This window comes from Diadema antillarum, unplaced genomic scaffold, assembly GCF_040938485.1.
Source record: "Diadema antillarum isolate AM-2024a unplaced genomic scaffold, OU_Dant_1.0 seq00001804_RagTag, whole genome shotgun sequence".
Classification (NCBI taxonomy): domain Eukaryota; kingdom Metazoa; phylum Echinodermata; class Echinoidea; order Diadematoida; family Diadematidae; genus Diadema; species Diadema antillarum.
The window spans coordinates 551402-570766 of NW_027272480.1; the positions used below are offsets into that span (position 1 = coordinate 551402).

At 39.4% G+C, this 19365-nt stretch overlaps 1 protein-coding gene across 1 annotated transcript in view; it reads left to right on the forward strand.

The window, feature by feature from the left end:
- LOC139712423 (rho GTPase-activating protein 18-like) overlaps window positions 1-18426 on the forward strand; it is a 200525-nt gene extending 182099 nt beyond the window's left edge. Inside the window, exons 14-19 of the mRNA XM_071624245.1 lie at window positions 7618-7827; window positions 9006-9080; window positions 11689-11739; window positions 16644-16849; window positions 17445-17527; window positions 18335-18426. Of these exons, the coding sequence (XP_071480346.1) occupies window positions 7618-7827; window positions 9006-9080; window positions 11689-11739; window positions 16644-16849; window positions 17445-17527; window positions 18335-18426 (717 nt within the window). The remainder of the gene's footprint in view (window positions 1-7617; window positions 7828-9005; window positions 9081-11688; window positions 11740-16643; window positions 16850-17444; window positions 17528-18334) is intronic.
- The last annotated feature ends 939 nt before the right edge of the window (window positions 18427-19365 follow it).

Here is a 19365-nt window from a genome sequence, read left to right on the forward strand (position 1 = left end):
CAGCTACTCTCGCATGGTGGCCAACCGGGTCACACCCACTTGACGACTCTTTCAATCGCACCAAGCTTTTCTTTCTACCGTTTCAGTTTTGGGTGTGTTTGAACAAGCCTACTGTTGTCAAAATTTATGAACAGCTTGACCATCAAAATTGCCTGTCCTGACCAAATCTCTTGTGGTTTCCGACTGGACTTTTATCATTTTCCTGTTGTATCAACCTTGTGAGACACACTTTTTTACAGTAGCAATTGAATACTATTACATGCACACACACATACAGAGACAGACAGAAAGACTTACACAGACACACATTCAGATTCAACCCACACAATAAATGAGCGCTGCCTTTGTTTAAACAAATTGCTGAGATACAATCATGGTTTGCATTAAGAGTAGTGTGGGTTCTGAAAGACTCAGAAGGTGGCACCAAGTCCAGAACGATTTGAAGTAGGTGAGCCAGCTCCAGCCCGGATGCATGAATGTGCTCGCCCATCCGTCATTTCCACGCAGTAATCATGAAAACAATGGTTGTCGTTGATGTATTGCTCACTCCTTCCGTGTTATTTCAGTGAAATCAGAGGGGATGATGATAAAGAAATCTGTCGCCAGGTCTCAGAGGATACTGGTGGTGCCCTTTGTCATTAATGGTTTCCAAACCAGTTTGACCCGGAGAAGCACGGAGTACAGGTGGTGGACTTGCGGCATTAAGATGATGAGATAAGATCGGATGGCAGACCGTCGGGTCGGGAAGTTCACGGTCGCGTTTAAAGGACAGACAAAAGCCATTAAAGACTTTTATCTTGAAGTTCAGTGTTTGAGTAGTTTGGCTTTGCCAAAAGTGATGTTTTGAAAGACTTTGCAGCAGGACACAATGTTCAAGGAAGTTCTGGAAGACACTTTTTCCCTTTGTAAATTAACCCTTTCAGAAACACATGTGTGTGTCAAATTATTACATTGGCATGATGTATATCTCCGAGGGTATTACCTTATTGTTTTTGTAGCACTGATGCTAGAACTTTCGAGCTGATATGATGTGTGCGTGTGATGAAGCATATCATTTGGAGGCATACCAGTGCACCTCTTAGAGTTGGATCAGCATGTTCTAGAGCGTTCCTGTTGGCATTTTCTTTTTGCACAGATACGATAAAGAGTGGAAGAGAATTGAGTTTGTAGTAATTGATATGCTGAATGCTCCTGTATTCCAGCCATAGCAGTTGGCCATAGCACTCCCGTACTAATTTCTCTTGGCTTGAGTTGTTGGCCGGAGGAAGGTGGATGACCCTATTCACACCAACACCAGTAGTCACCATTATCGTAGGTTCCTGTCCAATTTGAATTGCAACACAAAAATCATTATTTTTCATGTGTGTGGACATTATGGGATCGTGACCATTAGTGAGATTCAAATCACAATACGTGCACCACTAAAAGTGTGACGTTTCTGAAATAGTGTCATGATTATTTGCAGTGCGACGTGTGTATAAACATTGTGTGAAATTGCACTTGATTAGTCTGTTTTTTTATATCTCATAACGCAAGTTGCGTGAGATACATGTAGTCTGGTCAAAGTCAGGTCAAAATCCAAGCCTCCCCCATGCGCAGTTTGGCCCTGCTTTTACGAAAAACCAGTGTGATTCGAGTCATGATTTTTCATCATGAACCAGTGTGATTATCCTCTTGCCTATGTACATGTGAACCAGAGCACACACACACACAAGAAAAGCATGATTTGATCGGGATTCGACTCATGCTTTTTCGATCTGTATGAATGAGCCTTTTATCTCTGTTCAGAGGAAGCTTGTAATAAAATTGTATGCTTGTTAATGTGCGGCTGGATGCCAAGCTGGCACCGACACGTACGTCTTCCTGTCATGGATCCAGAGAGGGAATTCTCTGTTTGGCACTTGCTGGCGGTGTCCTTCCATCCAGTGGCTTCCGGGAGAGACCAAAAGTCGTCTGTCTGTCTGTGTGTCTGTCTTGGCCTCCATCAATCTACAATGATTTTCTCTATCTTTCCTTCTGCCGAGAAGAGAGTGGTCCAGTGGTCCAGCTTTTTTTCTGAAGCAGTAATCAGCAGAGTGGACTTTATTATTTTATCATAAATGGCAGGTGGAAAAAAAAAAGCTGGTAGAATGGATACGTCAGGAGATGTGTACAGTGTACAAGAATGAAGGAGAGAGAGAGAGAGATACAATGTATGTACATTGTAGCTGGAGTGACAAAACATTAGATATACCGTCACATAAAGGTAGATACATAGTGTATACATACAGACAACCAAGGACACATGCTCTCAAACTTGTACATACATATTGTACATTGTACACTTGTATATGTTGGCCTCGACATCAGTGATGGCCTGGGGCTACTAGACATTGATGTTATGCCGGCAAATTTCCCAACAGGCCGTCTCTTTTTGGCCTGATTGGGCAACTAGAATTCAAAATGGATCTTTGTTTCCTTTTATCACAGGCCACCAGAATTTCAAATTTAAAGATCACCAGAAAAGTTTAACAGTGTCGAGCCTTGCATTAAACAGACATGTATCTATCTTGTTATCTAGATAGATAGATAGATTAGCTGCCCATCTATTTATCTTTTTTATTTAGATAGAAAGATAGATAGATAGATAGATAGAAAGATAGATAGATAGATAGATAGATAGATAGATAGCTAGTATAGATAGATAGCTAGGGTAGATAGATCGATAACAAAGATAAATAGACATACAGATGAATTGATAGATGAAGTGATAGATGATATTAAAATGGATAGATAGATTCAAACATAGATATACGGTAGATAGATAGATAGATGAATAAGGGAATACTAAACAAAGAGATGAATAGATAGATAGAATGAGATGGAGAAAGAGAAAGAGAGGCAATTAAAAGAGAAAGGATTATATGAGGAATGCCATTCTCTCCTCGTTGTATCACAGATTTGAGGTACCTTATTCCTACTTGACCTCTGTGGATATACTTCAAGTGGCATCTATGCATTGATTGTATATTCCACAAAGATGAGATAAGGAAAGAGAGAGGGAGGGAGGGATGGGATTAGAAGGAGAAGGGAGACATTGCACCCCAGGGGTGCAGTGACTACCCCCTCCCACCCCCATTGGTGGATGATCAGTGGGAGGGGTCGCTATCCGGTGTACGTAGTTTTCTGACTCATGGATGTATAAACGATGAGTGGACTGCCAAAATGTCGCAGGATCGGTCTCGAAGAGCTCGGGAAGCTTTTGATTTGTCATCGCCGTGGGAACCACCTCATCTTGCGGCTGATCTTACCGATTGCAACTACATCCATCCCATTATAAACCCATTTAAGACTAGTCCTGAGTATACTCAGGAAGGTGTCTATTGGAAAAGCGTGTTACAGCAAAATCAGCTCGTCCACAATGGGGTAGGCCTAAAGAGAAAATGGAAAAGTGAAATACATTTCTAGTAGTACATGATTTTCAGTGCACTTCATGGATAATTGCACAAACAATACATGATCAGCCTAAGTGATGTTTCAGACCACATTGACATTTGACCTTGATTTTTAGGGGTCTGTGTGTTTGTGGTTTTTCACATGCACGTACTGTAGCTGATATTGAGGATGGCGGGGGAAAGGTTAGAACAAGTGTAGAATGATTTTAACAAATGCCCAAAATCTAGTACATTTCCTGAAGATTGGTGAAAGATTGTGGGTGAAGGTTACTGATGTTTCCTCAGAGTTCTTATCTTGAATTTCTAGCAACCAGTCAACCAGTGACATTGGATTTAAGACTGTCTTATCAATGTCAAAAAAAAAAACAAAAAAAAAAAGCGAAGGAGTTGCCAGCCACGGGAGAAAACTTCATATTGTCCCTGATTTGGCAAGACCTTGCATCTCAATTGGCATGTAATCGCAAACCTCCTTACTCCATTTGGCATACATGAATACTGATATTGAGTTTTGTAACAATACTATCATTAATGAAATCCAAAATAATGTTTCCTACATAATTTGATGTCAACACTGCAGTTATTTTTGTGCAAAATTTTGCAAAAACAGATCAAGCATTTTTGCTTTCCTGGAAAAAAAAAAATATTTGTGGCATACAGTCTTACCACCGTGGGGGACGATATGCAGAAATGAGAATATATGTGACTTACATACAATGTATCATAGAAAATAGAGGTCAATTCTTGTAGATAGTTACATGTAGGTAGATAAGATAGATACATGTAGATAGATAGATAGATAGATAGATAGATAGATAGATAGATAGATAGATAGATAGATAGATACAGTAGATAGATAAATAGATAGATAGATAGATAGATAGATAGATAGATAGATACAGTAGATAGATAGATAGATAGATAGATAGATAGATAGATAGATAGATAGATAGATAAATAGATAGACACAGATAGTTAGATACATGTAGGTCGACAGAAATATAAGTAACATAGATAAAAAGAAACAATGTAGATAGATTAGATAGATAGATTGATAAATACAATAGATGGATAGATAGATAGATAGATACATTGTAGATAGATAGATGGATAGATACTATGTAAATAGATAGAAAGATACACATGAACCCACATGTAGTGCTATTTTTGCTTTTTGTGCTTTATTGAAACAGGTATAATTCAGTATACGTGTATTTTGTGGAAAGTATTGAAAATAATGTTTGAAAAAGTTTGAGACAGACAGACAGAGACAGACAGACAAACAAAGGTGATCAGATATCAGCCTTCATATGGGTCAGAATTAATTCAATGATTTGGAAAATGACAACCATGACTGTAAGATTATTGACCAGACCCACTTCGAATCCAGGGGCTTATGAGAGATGTTGATATGAGAGACAGACTGTGTGTCTGTGTCTGTGTGTGTGTGGGTGGGTTTTAAAGCTGGGTCAAGATAGGCTCTGGTGTTCTTCGGATGTGGCAAAGTACCTGTGTGCACCTGTTTGTTTTTCTCTGCAGCTGTCAGAGAGATCCCAGATGCAGACACTTTTGTTGTTTTGTTTTTCATTGCTTTCTATCTGGAGTATGTGCGTTCATGGTCCCCCCCCCCCCCCCCCCCCCCCGGGGGGGGAAGTAAGGGTGGGTAGGCATATTTCCTACCACAGGTATTATCATGCATGTGTGGTTTCAGTATTCAGATGTATTGGATATAATGCAGGTCCAATATGTCAGTATCTGGTACTCGAAGCCATGCTGGTTTAATATGCCTTGCACTGTAGTCACAATTAGAGCATCACAAACTATCGCAAACATCTTTCCTCAGTGACAATTGTTTGAAATATATAAAAATTGGAGATAATATGAGGACACTTTGCGGTCTTTTCAACCCGTCGAGGACGGGCATATCTTGCTACAAACCTACAACACGTATTTCCCATAGACACTTGCCCGAGTATACTCGGGACTAGCCTTCAACAGGTTTTGTATTTCCATAAGGAGCCATGGAAGCAAAAACATATTTCCCTCCAGAACGATTCAAATTCCTTACACCTCAATTTAGACTAGTGTGAAAATTGCAAAGGACGGCTGAAAATTGAGAGATGGATCAAATCATTTTGTATTTTTATACAAATGTGAACTCAGAATTAAATGATGCAAAGTAAGCTTGCAAAATTTACAAGATTTTATTCATACCTTCTTTTTTTTTGGGGGGGGGGGGAGAGGGGGGTAAGGGGGAGGAATTTGGTATCATGCTCCCCTGCAACTTTTGTGAAGAGCAAGAATGTTGCACGAAATTCATGTCGTATCTGCCTGATCTTGTGGATTTGTATGATGGCTACGTATTGCAGAGGAGAAGAACATTATAAAACCCTAGAGTAGGAAAAAAGAGCACATGTCCTCGACCTGTTGATTCTTGATTTGGCCAAGATAAACCTGACCAGGAGTGTCCTGCTGTTTGGCACGTACCCCTGGACACATGGCAGGGAGGCATGTGATCAAGCACTGGTCAGCACAGGCCGGCAACAGTCACAATTTCATCCTCCCCTCTTCCCCTCCCTGCCCCCACCCCCAAGGCACTAAGTAGGCAATTTGGATCAACATGCAGAAACCTTTACATACCCTTCATCTGCAATACAAGCAGTGCCATTATTAATTTCTCTTCTTTTTTTTTGAGGTAGTTCTTCCAACTTTCTGTATGATGTTTTCCTTTATATGATGTACAATTCCTCATACTGTACAAGCTGTTGTCAATTGGCAACGCAGACTATTGTATAAACTGTTATTTTGCAAGGGTTTAATTTTCGCAAATTTGGTGAATCATAGTTGGATCGCAAATTTATCAACACACGAAAATGTCGCAATGAACCAGGATATGTGCAATTACGATGAATAGTGTCGTTGTCCATTCGCAAAAGCAACATCCCGCGGAAATACATGTCTGTGAGCTCCTCATTCGTGAAAATATCCGTACGCGAAAATAATGGCTCATACAGTAGTACAGTTAACATATACAGGCTTTCAAGTGGCCCTACTTTTCCTACTTTTTCCTACTTTTTTATTGCTGTCCCTACTTTTCCTACTTTTTTGCTCAAAATCCTGCTTTTTCCTACTTTTTCCTACTTTTTTGGTGAAAAACCCCGCAAAAAAAAAAAAATGTGCAAGGCTACTTGAATAATTTTTACTCAGAAATGATGAGTAGACTCTAGTTGCAGATTCTTACTGGTGGGGAGAGCCTCTTCAGCGTGAAAGAGGGATAACACACACCAATCAACCACAAGACTGCTGCCAGCCTCAGCTTTTGCTCCTGTGCAGATGTGATTGATCCCACTGATATTGCAGCTTAGGACTTGAAGCAGTGCTCAACCAGCTCTCATTATCGCTCAAAATTACCAGGCTCTCCCAGGAGCAAAAATGAGGCTGAGGCAGCAGGGTTGTGAGTACAAATTAAGATTTACATGTAACATCAAGAGTTCTGGTGAGTATCGACGAAAACTACTCCAAAAAGCCTGCACATGTCCTGACTTATTCCTACTTTTTTTTCTTTAATGCCCTACTTTTTCCCTCTTATGTCCTACTTTTTCCCTACTTTTTTAGAGGTTTTGTTCCTACTTTATTCCTACATTTTTACATAATCCCGCTTGAAAGCCTGTATATATGATGTGATGTATAATTTATTTTGCCAGAGCTCTCAGTGAATAGAATGGCAGCTCAAACTGGTACAGCTGTAGCTGTAAATTAACCTGTTGAACGCGAGTACTGAGAATACTCGGGCAGGTGTCCATGGGAAATAATAATGATAATAATAGTTGGTGGCTACTTGTATAGCACACAGGTCCACCTTTCAGTGCTCATGGCGCTTCAAAAATGAAAAGATAGATATACATGTATAAACATGTTCAAACATGACAACAGAGAAGAAAATGGCAAACAACAAACAAACACATACCAGATAAAGAATACAATTGTTCCAAACATTATAGACAGCAATGATAGTCCTCAGTGTGAGAGGAACAGATATGTTAAGTTTGGATTCGAGCGTAACAGCAAAATCAGCCCGTTAATTAACAGATTAATTTGTATCCTGATGTCTCCAATAAAACTGAATCGAGTCACAGTCACTGATCAGACATCTGGAATCCGTTCTTTTCTTCTTTTTTACTTTCAGCTCCTACTGTCATTCCTGGGTAAGGTGGTTGACCAGGAGTCCCACAACAAGATGTCGTTGAACAACGTCGCCATGATAATGGCCCCCAACCTCTTCTCGGGACACGCCATGTCGCGCAAGAAGTCTCCCGACTACCGCGAGCTCCAGATTGCGGCGGGCACGTCCAACATCATGCGCATGCTCGTCAAGTACCACGCTGTCCTCTGGGTGGTAAGATTTATGCCAAGAAGTAGAATGATTGTGTGAATTGTTTGATAAAATTAAAAATTATTGGCTCTAAATAGATACACAGAGAGAAATTAGAAGTTACAGCAAGTAATGCTGTCATGCCATATAATAGGTACCATGGTGCAAATGTACAGTATGGTCATTTTTTGGTGCCCTTTTAGTCAGATGATCTTAATAACCTTCAAACAGGATGGTGATGATGATGATGGTGGGGTTGATGGTTATGATGGTGATGGTGATGGTGATGATGATGATGATGATGATGATAATGATGGTGATGATTATGATATTGGTAATTATGATGATGATTATGATAATGATGGTGATGATGGTGATGATGATGGTGATGATGGTGATAATTATGGTGATGATGGTTATGATGATAATGATGGTGATAATGATGGTGATGATGGTGATAATGGTGGTGATTGTGATAAAGAGGATGATGACAATGACAGTAGGGGTAATGGAAGAAATAATTATGAGATACAAGGACTGTTGATACTACAATGTACTACTGATGATTATAAATTGTGCTTTATTATGAAAATAATAGTGATAGTGAAAACAGAGGTGATGATGATGATGATTATATGAAAGAAAGATAGTGAAAATGATGAATCCCTCAAGCTCTCATCATTTGAACAGTCTTTTATTTCCCCAGGGTAGCCTCTTCATAGTTAGCACTGCTATTCCTCCAGGCCCTACCATTGTGATTGTACCACCATTGCCATTTTGTATTCTCTATTTGTCTTTTTACGCCTAGTTAGAGAGACATCTTGTCTGAGAATGTCAAAACCAGATAGGATTTGAACCATGAATCATCTGTGTTAAGAGTCTAGAGCCCTTTACCTCTGTTCTACAGGGAACTCACTTAACCTGTTCCATACTGAATTCTGAGATGCCCATAGACTTAATACACAGGTCCACAGGTTCCTTTATGGAATGGGTTAGTGTTGCAATCTTGCCCTGAATTCACTCAAACCTTTACTGATCAGTTCCAATCATATCTGTTGTTTTCATTCAAAATAGCTCCTTCTATGTATGCTACACATAATAGGTATTGCTGCAAATATAATACAAAATATCTAAATCAATATGCATGGTATGGTAATGATCATTATGCGTAAATACTACATTTTTCTCTCAAAAACTAACAGGTTCCCTTCAGGATGCTGGAGCAGGTGCGGAAGATGTACGAGATTGACAGCAAGAGGTCGAGGGATTCGAAATCGGTAATTTGACCCCGCCCCTCTCTTTCTTTCTTTGTTGTTATTGTTTTTTCATGGTGTTCTCCCCAAGAACCAAAACCTTACCATGCATTGCCGTGATGATGCTGAATTCTTGAGGAGTGAAATGAATGTATCTGCTTTCTGTCTCATACAACCCATCTCTTCCCCTTCATAAACGTATGTCTACCATTTAATTTCTGACACGCAGCATCGCCCGTGGTAACTCTATATTCCACCATGTTTTTGATATATGATAAATACCTCCACCCAGTAAATGATGCTGAAAAGATCCTGACGTAATCATTACTTTCAAGACTTTACCACAATATCTTCCAGGAAGTCCAGACCAGAGTGTGTAGTCAAAGCTGGCAAAATTTCAAAGCTAAGATCAAAATTTAAAGAGGCGCACAGATCCTGAGTGAGGCTAAACTGACATCATTTTTACCCTGTTCCTGCAAGGTAATTTCCCTAGGATGAATACACAGTGCACAGAGTTAATGTCAGAAATACAGTAGGTTAGAAACTGGTATTCAACATACGCAGAAAACTTGATGTATTCTGCAGGTACATGTAGAGTAATCTGTTCTTTTGTATATCGTGTTACTCCATTTGTTTTTCCTTCCATATTTTGAATATTTTTCTTTTCTTTTCTTCTGAAAAACACATTTTGCAGTGATGATGTGCATGGCGTGTATTAGCCGCGAGTCCTTTTCAGGCACTGAAACATAATACCCTATATTTCAAGATACTTGCCATCTAGCCCTGTTGCTTAATTCAGAAATCAGAGTTACTGCATGTACTGTACATAATGTTCATTAAAATTTTTCCAGAGGCATTGTTTTTAGGAGGCTGGCTCTTTGTTCCAAGTGCCAGCTTCATCCTTTCCTATCTATTCCCACCCTACCCTTTGCTGACATCATACTTCTATTTCCAAGTGCTTTATGTGGCACTTTACAGTGAGTTATCCCCTTTACATGTACATATAGTGCCATATCTGTCCCCTCATTTCACTCACAGAATTACATTATCTCTCCACGTGCGAATTCTCTGTATTCTTAAAGTTCACGTATACATACAGATGTCGGTCATACCGTGTACTTGTAAGCAGTCACATTTTGTGTGCAGTACCGTTGTGTGTATTTTGTGGTACCTTGTGTCAAAATGAATGTTGTGAATGCTGTGTCAGTTGTACATGCTATGTGTTTTCCCTCTGCTCCCCTCTTCCTGCCTTCACCCCTCCCCTCCCCCTCCCCCTCCCCACCCCACCCCCAAAAAATGAGATCCCCACACTATTTTGTCTGTCCCTCTCAGCCCACCCATGTCACACCCCTACGCCTTGCCAATACCTGTATTTAAACCAGCCACAAACCTCAACATGTACCGTCTACAAAGGTTCATGTGTCATATGTATCTGTTATAGGCACCATTCATTTTTAATGACTTGTACAGGCCAACAATTCAAAAATGCATGTTTTCCCTTGCAGTGTGGAGAGGTACCATCTGTAGTCCTCTTTTATTTTGTTTATCTCATTGTTGTTGGGTTTTGTTTCTTTTTTATCAAATCTAGAAATTTTAGAAAGAGAGTTTCCTCCACCCCCAACCCTTGGAGTATTTAGTTGTAGAAAACACATTTTTGTGGTTGGTGATGTATCTTTTTGTTCTGATTGCTCGTTTGCATTCAAATTTGTTAGTATTTCATAAGGTACGGTAAAGTATTATGTATCTTTCATTCTAGCCCTTTGTTGGTAGTGTGTAATTGTTTGTTTTGGTTGCAGAATTTTCAAAAGTCTATTGATTATCTAATCTGTTCTGATTTTGAAATTGGCAACATATCCTAGCTAAGGTTAAAGTTCCTGATTCTTTTTAAAAATTGGCAATATTGTTTTTGTTTTTGTTTCTTTGTTTTGTTTTGTTTTTGGAGGGGGGTAGGGTTTAAATTTCTTCCTGGTTTTGTATACATTCAAAAGCCTCTTAATTGTTAAATCTACAACTGATTCTAATATTGCCTGCAATTGGCAACTATATCCTAGATGATGAAAGTTTGTATTTCTCAAGATTGGCAAGTTTTTGTATTAAACTTTCTTTCTGAGTTTATGCACATTTAATGATTTAACCAGTCACATATTTTTTTTCTTCAATACAAGATAAGCAGTGAAATTCAGAGGTACCAATTTAATGATTATCATTTCTGCAGCAAATCCCCCCCCCCACCCCCACCCTCCCCACAGGAATTTATCGATTAAACTACATGTACCACTTTACATCAACCTATCCCCTGACTGGGCTTAAAGTAATAATCTAACTTTTTAAAAATCCCCTTTCTCCACCCCCACCTGTCTCAAAAAGACAATATAAAACAAAATCAGAATAGGTAGAACCTGTCTGTATATCATGAGTAGAGGTTAGTTGGGTTTCCGGCCTTTAACACTCCCCAAGTCTTTCCGTATAAATGTCAGATGGAAGGACGTTTTCCTCCCCGAAGTCAGATGCATGTTTTATCTCTCTCACCCCTCCCTTCCCTTCACATCAAACCCTTTTCCTCTGGACGTGTTTACATGGTGCCATCTTTCTATCTTTCCATCGCCTTTTTTCTTTTCCCCCCATCATCTAGGTGATGACACTGTTCAAGCGAACGAAGGACAAGAAAAGTGGCATTTTTGAGGTTAAAAAGAATGAACAAAAAGCATCCAAGCTTCATTTCATTGTGCATCTTGCTTTACATGTGCAAGCAGCTTTTTCTGGCATCTCTCATGTTATGTATTGTAATTTTTGTTCTCAATTCTTGTTTTCAATGTCATGACAGATTTCCACAGCAGTCTCTGCTGCCTTCCCTTTTTTTGCATGTTATCAAAAGTTCATCTGCCCCAAAGTGTTTTCACTGTTTTGTCTATGAGTTTGTCATTATTATTTGATTATTTATGAATAATTGATCACACAGTGCATGATTGTAAGCCTAGAGTCATTGCGATCATTTTTTGTTCAGACCATGTTGCAACAATTTATTTTTATTTCATCTGAGTATGACTGATTCAAATGCACCTCCACCAATACTGTTTTGGCATCCCATTTTCCCACACAATCAAAAATGTGATGTCTCCACAAAAAGTGTAACAAAGTGTGCACAGGTTTTGTTGCCTTAGATTTCTCAATTTCTCAATTCTTTCATAAGCTGCAGTCGCACTGGCAAAACTTCTCGAAGTTAAATTTCACAAGTTTTGCCTGACTAAATGCAAACCTCATGTTAAAATCGCACGAAACTGCTTGCAAAACTTCTCATTTAAACAAGAAACATTTCCCGAACCCCAGCAGATTTTCTCAATGTTTGTGAAATCTGAGTGCACACAGCTTAAACTTCACAAAGATTGTCATGTGACCAGTCCATGTCTTGTTTGTGGTGCCATCAAAGCCATCAGACAGCATGCATTTTCTTTATTGTGGCACATGCTCACCAGTGACCCAAGCATCAAGGGGGCATTTTTATGAAGCGCTTTGGTCGGACATTTTTCTGACAAACTGTTACAAGCTACAGAAATCCTTGCATCTGATTGGCTGAGAGCAAATTTGTCCATCAACTTTGTTGGACAGAATGCTTCATGAAATGCCTCCCAGAACATATCGCGAACTGACACTTTGAGAAGTTTGGCTGCCAGTGTAAACAGACAAGCAAACTTCTTGAAGTATTTTCAAAGTTTTGCCAGCATGACTTCGGCTTTAGTCTTCCCTGCCCCCTTTTAACTTCACTCACCCCAAGCCATTCTTCTGCATCTACTTAACTCTTTCCCTGCTTCTGCATGAGAGAAAGAAAAATTAAAAATTAGAGTAAAGGAATTCCACACAAAATTACTGGCTCCTCGCATCAAATGCGCACACCACTGCGTAACCCACTCTCAAGACATCAATGTCATTCGTTAACTGATTGATTTGTGGCATGAATGTTGTATGTACATGTATGTGCACTCGTTTAATGTGATATCTTAACACATTCTGAATTAGTAGTTGTTGTTGTTGGGTTTTTTTTTTATTTCTGTGTGTCTTTTATTTTTTCTTTAAAACTGAAAATGCTCCTTGAATTCTGTTTATTTTTCGTCCAAAATATTTGGAGTCCATTTTTTAAAAATTGCAAGCAGCGTGCCGATTTCCTCATCCTAAATTACTTGGTACACTGTACTTTACTGTCAAAAAGTCCCAATTTTTATGCTGTTCAATTTAGATTTTTAACTTATATATTTGTCCAGCACTTTCTGGCTCTTTCTTGTCAAAGTACATACTGCCATCTTTACCTTTTGTAGTTATTTTTTTTTTTCACTTTGATTTCTTTTATAGCAGTCAAATGCAAGTAATGAGAGTTAGCATGCAAATGCTGTTTTCTTGCTGTCCTTTGTTAACCCCGAGAGAAAGAACTGATTTTACTGTCGCACGCATTTCTCACAGATGCTTAGCTGAGAATACTTCAGGCTAATTTTCAATTGGTAAAGGTACAATAGTTCAACGCAAGTGATTAGTTTTCAGCATGGGAATTGCTGTTAGTTCGGGGAGGTCAGTGCTGTATATAAAGAGAGTCTGGCCAACTCGGTTTTCGGCTTATGAGTTTTGAAGCCTGTGATCGGTCAAAAGTGGTCCTGTAATCTTTGCGGAACCATGTCGTTACCAAAGTGCGCTCATACGCAGTGCCCATTGTTCATTACCCCTTATTTGGTAGGTTTTCATTAAACATTACGTCTGAGCATACACGCCAACCCTGTAACGCGTAATACACTGGGCAAGGACATGGCGTCAAATTTACGAGTTGGCCAGACTCTCTTTATACGTATACGGCACTGGTGGAGGTAGGGGGAGAGCTCCCTCTCTTGTCTTCCTTGTGATAGTGCACTGCCATGGCTCGCTCAAGACCCACCGAGAGTGCTCTGTAAAACCATAAATTTTCATGTGAATGATTCTTCTGTGAATTTCACAAGAAGCCAAGATTCCAGAAAGTGAAATGCATCTTGGAGTTGTTTTTATTTCTACATAATGTATTGAGTGCCAGTGGCAATTCACAAAGGTTTTTTTGCTGTAAAAAAGGCTGTCAGCTCCAACTCGCCAAAGTTTCATGCGACTAATGTTTCTGGTTTTACAGTACAGTGTATGTGTTATTTTTTAGGGTATTGTTGTAGATAGATTTTTGGCTTATACTGAAATGGCAATAAAGCTGTGATCCTTCAAAATTTCACTTTTCTAGTGGCTGTCATGGAGAAATGCTGATCAATTTTTGGAAAAAAAAAATGATGGTAATAGAATTAGCTGCTTGATGTATTGTGATTCTAAGAGCAATATAACTGGACATACTGTTAGTTTTCTTCGCTTTATCGCTCTTGTGATTATTCACATTTGATGGGTGTCGGGTGCTGCGCAATGTTCAACAAGAGATGAGAGATTACAAAATCCTCGTTTAGTTTTGTGTGTTCGTATGTACCACGATGTAGATTGTGAAACCTTTGCATTGTCACTGCTCCAGGTCTTATGACTGTCATCTAAACCTATATTGATAAATCATCTAATTCCGTCATCTGTCAAATACTAATTGAGAATGTGCATCGTTCCTTTGAAATCGTCACACCATCACAATCTTGCAGCATGACTGAATTTAGATTTCTTGATGAAGTTTGATATTTTCCTTTTTCTACAGTCACAGAGAAGATAACCTACTTGTACTTTTTCCATAGATTTTGTTATTGTTTGCAAAGTACAATGTATCAGCTGTTAAGTTTCATGAAGTGGAGCAAATAGAATTGTATCTATGTTCATATGAAACAGTGCCTTTCTTCAGATGGTTGTAGGAGTACAAGATTAAAGGGGATGGCTAGTAACCAATCAGTGGGAATGCTGAGGGATGATTGTTCCAATCCTTGTGGGATTCATTTAAGAGTACATTATATATCTACTGTTGTGTGAAAATTATTTGCTTCAGAACGGTCTTATATTCAAGAATGTGCAGATTAATGCCCCGTCACTGACCAGGCACGCTAACTTCTAAACATTAAACTGCACATTACTTGAATATGAGACCATTCTGAAGCAAATAATTTTCACACAACAGTAGATATATAATGTACTCTTAAATGAATCCCACAAGGATTGGAACAATCATCCCTCAGCATTCCCACTGATTGGTTACTAGCCATCCCCTTTAACTTGATATATTCAAGTATACTGTACTATCATTTTAAAGCTTAGAGTCTGCTCTTTCAGCCCTTATATATAAAAATCCATGTTTGATGACTTTTTGGTGGTTTTGTGGGGTAGGGTTAGATAAATCATGTTTACTAAACACTTTAATACATTACTACCAAGTCTTGATGATACAGGAGGAAGCTCTCTGAAAAATGAAATATTTCTTCGTGTGCTGACGAGAGAATATGAAAATCCTCTTGAATTGGGAATAATCCTTGACCATTGAGGTGCGTCTCAAACACAAGAATCTTACCTGATTGCTCTTTGGAATCTCCTCAATCTTGGAATGTTGACAGCTTTGCGCTTTATTGTGTGACATATCAAGAAACAATATGTCATCAGTCAAACAACAGGACGAAATTGGATGTCAGTCGATAAATTCATCCTCTTTTCATAGATTTGTCTCTTCAACTTTTTAACAACTTTTTAACAATTTCTTACACATGACTCACTTCCCTCATTTCCCCTCTGTAACCTGTTGAAGACTGATTGTCCAATAACATGCCTGCATTTTCTATTCTCCCCAGCCCAAGAATACGTGGAACTAGTCTTCAGTGGGTTAAAAGTCGATCCAATAAATAGACACAGGGTAGAGAGATCTGATAAGCAGTTAGCGCGATTTAGAAAGCTATTGAAGTTGTGGTGATGGTAGTTTAAACGTTTGTGTGCTTTGAAAGTCAGTTGGTCAAGAAAACCCCATAGAGTTCTACACACTGTCAATTTTAAAGCCCTTGGGACAGAAAGGGTTAATTAAAGGACAAGTTCACCTTCATAGACATGTGGGTTGAGTGAATGCAGCAATATTAGTAGAACACATCATTGAGAGTTTGGGGAAAATCGGACAATCCGTTCAAAAGTTATGAATTTTTGAAGTTTCTGCTAAGTCACAGCTGGATGAAAAGACTATAGCTTGTGATGTCACATGAGTACAACGATAATAAAGAAAGAATAAAGAAAATTCAACATATTTCCATTTTTCTTCCGTAACAAAAGAACACTCGACTTCTCTCTTTCAAAAAGCAGGGGGAATAATATTACCCTTAACATACGTCAGTAGCAAGTCGAAGAACTGTGCACTTTATTCAGAAAGTAAAGTTTTGTGAAATTCTCTTTTTATTTTCTTTATATAGTTGTATGCATGTGACATCATACACTGTAGTAGTCTTCTCTTCCAGCAGTGACTGTGCAGATACTTAAAATATTTGTAACTTTTGAACGGATTGTCCAATTTTCCTCAAACTTTCACTGATGTGTTCTACTAATATTGCTGCATTCTCTCAATCCTTATGTATATGAAGGTGGACTTGTCCTTTAAGAGAAAGTAGTAAGCCAACCCCTTTTTTTTTTTGGTCACAGGAGGTTCTTGAGGGCATCATCAGGATACAGACGCCGGGGGCGGAGTCTGGCGAAAAGGTGCGCACCACCGTCCAGCTCAGCGACAAGACCACGGCGGGCGACATCGTGGCCAAGTTCACGGAGGACGCGTCTTTCGTGAACATCGAACCCGCCCCGCTCAAGCGCAACAGCCTAAAGCGGCGGAGCCGAAAGAAGTCTATTCAGAGGTGAGGGTGGGGGAGCGAGAGGCATTGACGTTCTTTTTGCAGTATCATTGCACAATAGTTCATACACAATGTTTCATTTTTTTTTTTTTCATTTTATGTTCATATTTCTCAATTGAGAATACATCATATGTAAACAAAATAGAATGATACAGTACATACTTGTAGTATCCAGCTTGGATGCACAATAAAAATTTTCTTAACATACTGTATAGAACATAGAAAATATTACATATTCTGTAGAGATGTGTTTTAGATTCATATTGGAGAGCTCTTGAGGAGCTGTTGCAGCTCAGCGGTTAAGACCACAAACTATCAATTGCAAGGTCCTTGGTTCAAGCCCCCTGGCTGCACCAGATGTGCCCCTGGCAAGGCACTTTACACTTGTATCCTTGTTGCTTTAGTTTATTTGAGGGGATGTACTGCTGTTGGTTATGTAATTCCTTACTTTTAACTTTTACAACTTGTAGTTCTTATGTAGCAGCCATTTAAAAAATAAGAAAAAAATGAATATCGTTGAAAATCTTGTGCTCTCCAAATATTGTAATCTTGCTCTTATTTGGAATTTTGTTTTAAATCATTTTTTTTTTTTCAACAGGAATTCTAGCTTTGAGTTTCTGAGCAACATCACCCCCAGCAAAGCACCTAGGTTCTACCTCTACGAAGTTGGCGGCAGCATCGGTGAGTTCTTTGCGCATATTTTCCAGGGAATATGTTTGGTGAGGAATGGTGGCAGTGTTCCTGATGCTGGTGTTGCTCCGTTGGTATCCACTGCTTCCTGTTTTCAGGAGATCACATGATGTAGCTCCTTCGTGGAGACCCTGCTAGCATCTCTGAGTGTTGCCATGGCGATGGCAGTTTTAAAGGCATCTTTATGAGTCAGAGAATGAACATCCAAATGATGGTGTGTCACAATATGGCATCAGCCACACACGATTCTTTTATAACACTAAAATGGTGTCAATTGCACGTAAGGATGCATTATACTATCAAAATTGTGTGATACTGTATTAAAGTCAGGTTATAGTTATGTTGCATGATGTGATCTCACATAGGTCAACTGGCACAACGCCAGAGAAAATCTGTACACTTTAGAGAATGTAGACTAATGGAAGTCAACAAAATAAGTAAACAAAATATTGGAAGAAAAAAATATTGGGACTTTATGTTACATTACTCCACAAAGGTGTGTATGTGTATGTACATGTATTGCATCAATTTGTACAATGTTGACTTATGCAAGGTTTATTGTAATCGTGCTTACCTAATGAATTTACAGGTCTTTTGTGTGTTTTCTTTTTTCCTCTTTTTATATTATAACATTGGCAACAAGTTACAGTGGGCAAAAACAGACAGGTGTTTGTTATCAGGCCTGTACAATTGTAGTTTTTCATTGGTTTTTCCCAAATTGGTGAAAAAGAGAGATTCCTGTGATTAATTAGTTTTTAAAAAGTTATTGTAATATTTGATCCATTCTGTTGTCGGCAGGTGAGCGATGTCTGGATCCCGATACCAACATGATGGCCCTGGTCCGGGTCAACCCAACCGCAGAGTGGATTATCAGGTCCAGGCCCTGTTGAGGACTCGGCACCAATAAGCCTGCAGGACCAGGACCTGGAAACAAAGGGGCAACCTCCCCAGCTCTTGTGCCAATACCGATGACTCTACGCACTTTTTTTTTGTAGGACCAGCACCAGAGATGATGATGGGGTCAGTCTAGTACCTTGCACTGGCGAAACCTGCCGAGAATTCGCACGGTGAAACTCGCAAATGTTTGCTTCTCGTCATGCTGTCCATGTGCCACTGTAATCAGGGAGTAGGTTGAACGTTGTGTCGTTCCCAGTTTATCCCTGCTCCAAACACTTTGACACGATGCACACTCAGCACTATTGAAAGTGTTTGTCGTCTGCATTTTGCAGGAAAGAAGAGAAAAGAGAAAAAACGACCACCAACCTGGAAATGGTTTGCTCATGTGACCGTTCGTTCGTTCATTCGTTTAGCCGAGTTTTCTTTTGCGTATTTGTTTCATCGCTGTGTTTGCATAGGGCACGCTCGTTTGCCAGAAACTGCACAGAGTGACTATGACTGTTCCTTTGAGGGAGACACAGGAGGTGAACTCATTTTTTACAGTCACGTAAAGCGAGACATCCACAAAAAGGGCGTCGCGACATTCGGCAAGCGTCGCGAGCAAGATGAGTGACGACGTGACAGTGAGATGACTAGCCTCCCCTCTTCAGCGCCGGCCGCCTTTCTGCGAGGAGAAATTTTGAGTTTGTTTTAAAACTTGATTCATGGGGCCGTTTCTGTGAAGCTCAATGTCGTCACCATCGAAACCGTTTCCCATGATTCCACGCTGGAGCCCTCCTTACTTGGACTCTTTGGCAATTTAGATTGTGTAACTCACAGAGATGTGGTCATGTGTTGTTTATGATATTTATGTGGATATGCAATTTTTTCAGAATAGATTTAGCCAACAAAGAGACAATTGACATGTTAATGACATTTGCAGAGAAGTACAT